Source organism: Cryptomeria japonica, chromosome 3, assembly GCF_030272615.1.
Source record: "Cryptomeria japonica chromosome 3, Sugi_1.0, whole genome shotgun sequence".
In the NCBI taxonomy this organism is placed as follows: Eukaryota; Viridiplantae; Streptophyta; class Pinopsida; order Cupressales; family Cupressaceae; genus Cryptomeria; species Cryptomeria japonica.
Genome location: NC_081407.1, coordinates 810,755,700 through 810,760,450, shown reverse-complemented (window position 1 = coordinate 810,760,450; position 4,751 = coordinate 810,755,700). Strand labels below are relative to the sequence as shown.

Genomic DNA, 4,751 nt, shown 5'->3' with positions numbered 1-4,751 from the left:
ACCCTTTGATGTTACTTTTTGGAAGTTAGGGTGGAAAAGAATGTAAACATTTCTTATTCAACCTTATCACGACACTGTGTAAACATTTCTTATTCAACCTTCAATGGTCTATTGTTGACATTTATATGGCTAAGAAAAAATCTTATGTTCACAATAGATGGGTATAACTCTAAAGTCATGGGTTATTTGGTTGAGGCAAAGTGGTTACAATCGAAGAGGTTGTCGTGTTCTTGTATCACGACACTGTGTAAACATTTCTTATTCAACCTTCAATGGTCTATTGTTGACATTTATATGGCTAAGAAAAAATCTTATGTTCACAATAGATGGGTATAACTCTAAAGTCATGGGTTATTTGGTTGAGGCAAAGTGGTTACAATCGAAGAGGTTGTCGTGTTCTTGTATCTCATAAAAAAATGAATTTGTAGATAATCTTTCATTAAAAAAAAATTATACAAGATAATTACATAACAATAAGCAACTAAAAGTTATGTGGATGTATTATTGAGCTTCTTAAGTTCATTATTTTGGATAGAGATACAAGATTTATTAATAAATTTTGGTCTTGTTTGATGGATAGTAGACTTAAGAAAAGTACATCATTTTATTCACATATAGAAGTAATCTATAAGATTTTGGTATAGCATATTCAAAGTTATAATGATATGTTTCTAAGACTTGGGATAAGTCTTTACCCTACATTCAACATTCTCATAATAGAGCAATCCATTTTTTACAAATCAGTTTGTAATTTGAGGCTTACTTAGTTTATCTTCCTTCAACTTTACTAGATGATGTACTAGAATAGCAAAAGGAACAAAATGGGAAAGATTTAAAGGTGACCAAGACAAGCAAGTTCATGAAGAAAATGTAACAAATCTAGCTAAAAGTGAAAGAGTGACATGAAGAATCCCACTCAAGCAAATTGTTCAAAATATGACATTGCATTCCCTCTAAGTGGGTGCAACATTATATTTAAGAATATTTTTAAATCATTTTTATGAATCGAAATTTCATCTACGAGCTCTCATTCCAACTTGCACTATCCTTCAAAGATTAGTATAGAGCATTAGTATTGCATCTTCATCTTACATCAACATCTTAGGCATCATTGCATATTTACGTCTTGTTTTTAGTCATTTCCACCAAAAAATTTATTTAACCAAACAATAACAATCCTAACCTAGCAAACTCTAAAATGGTGTTTATTGATACCATCCCTCTTCAAACACATGTTGTTCTATAGATGTAGAAATAAACTATATTAGTAAATAACATTTTTTTCAATCTAAGATAACATCTACCATACTAGATGACTATTTATCTTAAAACAATTAATTAATCAAAATTTAAAACTCAATATATATCAGAATTTTGAATAATTAAATGAATATTCAATTAAATAAAGAATAAAATCATATAATAACCTTAATTCTCTTAAAAAATCAATAACCAACGTACACAATCAAAATGAAATTAAACCTAAAATTAATTATCATTATTTTATTTAAATTATATATTTTTATTAGTAAATAATTAATCAATTTTCTTTACGGGGTGACCCGTGTAATGCGCAGTCTTTGTGCAACTAGATTGGGAGGCTGGCGGATTTGAACGGTAATAGAATTGGACACCTATAAAAAAAATACATTAGTCAATCTCTTTGCTTAAATAAAATTATTTATTCCTTGTAATTTATTTAATTTACAACCCAACAAGATTTTTGTATACAAAAGATCCATTTTACGCGTAGAGTGTGAAAAAAAATCTATTATGAATTTCCACAAGGAAGGGTTTCATAGGCCAAATTGGTCGGTACGCGCTTGGTGACAAACTTGAAAAACCTACTAATATCTTGACCTTAAATCATGCTGCTTTGCTTGACTTTCCACCTGTCTGCTATTGTAATCGCAAATTTATTTGTCAAAAGAAGCATAATCTTAAAATAATAAAAATTAAGGATTTGATTGAGGCTACAAAACCCTCTTTCGGCTATAATTTTCCAAAAAAAATCCCATTTTACAGAGGAATTGGATGCTACTTTCATCATCATTGATTTGAAATATTTTACTTTTGCAAGGAGGTTAAAACCCCACAAATAAAGCCACCGTCCAAGCGCCAATTTTTGGGTGGAGTATAAAACTTTTAGACCATCTGTCCCCCTTCCTTTGGTGGTAAGAAACCATGGAATCTGCTAGTAGAGTTGTGGGTCTGCCTATAATGATTGAGATATATATGCCCTCCAGCAAACCCACTTCAATACCTTAATCTTTTCATTTGTTTGTATATAACTAAGCCTTCAACTGCAGCACAGGACAGAGTTCCTAGGCTCAGTTTCACAGGTGTCTTCTGTGAGTTGAAATGGCAACCACATCTGGATATGGGATTAATTCCGCTCCCCCTTTTCAGCTATTGTTCTTTCTATTCATAGTTCTGATGTTGCTGTTTATGTCATGGTACTTGACTTTTGAATCCACCCTGGAGGAAAGCATGGATCAGTTAAAGATAGTGTTTATGATTGTGCCCCTGATTTTACTGCTGGCTGTTCGTTGGCTGTCTGTGGGAAGACCAGTTGCTGGAATATTGCCCCGGGTGGAGCCTGATGCAATTCACAGGGCAGGGAGCTCTCCCTGGGGTGTGGCTATGGTGGTGCTGCTGTTGCTGTTCATGATATCTTACCAATCTGTGTTCCATGACCAGTGGTTTCCCCTCTGGTCAAGAGATTGAAGCATGTGGATTTAGATTTACAGTCATCGAGACCTTTTAGCCCAGTAGCCCAATTCAGAAGTCTTCTGTTGCAAGCTGAAGGCTTTTTTCATAGGTTTTTCATGGCAGAGGACAATCTGATGCGAATATGGCAGATTGTTGCAGAGAAGTATTAGTAATATGGTGAAGTCTTAAGTAAAAGTAAGTTTCTCCCATAAAACCCCACTTCAGCTTTTTGTGTGGATTCATAGTTACATAAGTAGGGCAATCTGCTTTCTGAAATGCAAGTCCAGAGCTAGGCTCAGTCCCAGGGTCTGTCTAATTCTTACCTATCTTGTAAATTTCTAATTATCTCACACATATACTAGAAGAAAATCACAGGCACTGTTACTGTGAGACCCTGTTATCAGAACAAAGGGAACTTTCAGTAAACCCTAGGCTAGTATATTTGCAGGCTTTGATTATGCTAAATGCAAAGTAGAATACAGTTTCAATTTTTTGATACTCTGCACTTCTCTTACAAGGCTTGTAGTGCTTGTATTGATGCTAGCTGGAGTTCTCTTTTACTTTAACAGTAGTTCTGTTTAGATGCCTTTGAATTATGGCTTCAACTTTCAGAGGAAGTAATGAGTTTCTGTTGTGAAGATTCCTCTTTACACCTTTTAAGTGGAGGTTTAATATAGTAGTATGGCATCTGGTAGAATTTGTTTCTGTTGAAAGGATAAACATTTTAAGATTTCTTAAAACCAGTATACATTGAGGATATACGGTGGAGATTTGAGAAAAGTAGAATTGTGCCATCTAGAAATGTAGAGGATCAATGGCCAGTATGTTGATTGATCCTGTCACAGGAGGACACTAGGCAGTTTATCATAGGTAATTGTCAGCGGACAAAAACATTTTACACAACAGAACCAAATGACAAGATAAATTTGTCATCATCAACAGTCAGGAGGTACATATATGTGACTGTCAGAACCCCAATAAATGTATATCACAAAAGCTTGAACTTATCAATCAGAAAACTGTCAGTTTGATATCTAATTCTGAAGGCATAAAAATTGTAATAAACTAATTAGTCTTGTTATAAGATGACAACTCCCAACAGTTTTTTATCAACAATAATCCAGAGCCACATAAATTGAGACAATGGTATCCTTTGGAGGCTCTGTAAAGCTACTAATATCTTTATATGAATGTATGTCTCACTTTTTTTATCAATTTATGGATAGTAATTTTTTTATTTGGTATATTGCAGTTTTTAGTTTGGAAGATAAATATTTAAACTCTGTTTTGTAATAATGATATTGGATATAAATCATCAACTCTCTTCGTTTCAGTGCTGATATTGAGAGATTGTCCTTTCAGTGAAAGGATTCAAGAATTTTATTTCATTCTTTATGATATTAGAATTTTGTATTTATTAAGAATTGATTCTTAATAAATTCTTTATGAACAAATGTATAAATAAACTAATAGTTATTTGACATTTCCCAAATTTAAATCTTATATTAAAACTTTTTAATTAATTAAATCTTTCATTATGTTTTTTCTAAAATGAGACTTAAATTTATTGAATTTGTAATGATGTTTTTAAAGAATCATAGTTGTTACCCATAACTCTTGTAATTATCAACTTTCTAAAGCTTAGGGTTATAGATTGAAAGATTCTTATTTCATTAGTCAATTGAGAACTTTGTGTCATCCCTTATGATGTCAAAATTTTGCACTCAACAAGAATTGCTCCCTAATTAATTCCTTGTGAACGAAATAGTAGCAACAATAACGTGAATAGTTGCTTGACATGCATAATAATTTTTCAAAACTTAAGGCCTTAAAAGATCATACGTTGAGATTGTTTTATTCCTTAACACTTGCCCAATTTGAATACCATACGTTGAGATTGTTTTATTCCTTCACACTTACCCAATTTGAATACCATACGTTGAGATTGTTTTATTCCTTAACTCATGAATTATGTTTTTTAAGGATCATTTATGTTTGTTAAAGGATCATAGTTGTCCTATTCTTGTGTTCAAATATCT

At 32.3% G+C, this 4,751-nt stretch overlaps 1 protein-coding gene across 1 annotated transcript; it reads left to right on the top strand.

Annotated features, from left to right (window-relative positions):
• Positions 1-2,361: 2,361 nt before the first annotated feature.
• On the top strand, positions 2,362-2,882 carry LOC131054356 (uncharacterized). The gene is made up of 2 exons (XM_059217727.1): positions 2,362-2,663; positions 2,822-2,882. The coding sequence occupies exons 1-2, from the start codon at positions 2,362-2,364 to the stop codon at positions 2,880-2,882; spliced, it is 363 nt and encodes a 120-aa protein (XP_059073710.1).
• The last annotated feature ends 1,869 nt before the right edge of the window (positions 2,883-4,751 follow it).

Coding starts and splice junctions, on each gene's coding strand:
- LOC131054356 (XM_059217727.1), top strand. CDS start 2,362: ATGGCAACCACATCTGGATATGGGATTAATTCCGCTCCCCCTTTTCAG. Junction 2,664..2,821: donor ATGGTGGTGCTGCTGTTGCT/GTTCATGATATC, acceptor CTTTTTTCATAG/GTTTTTCATGGCAGAGGACA.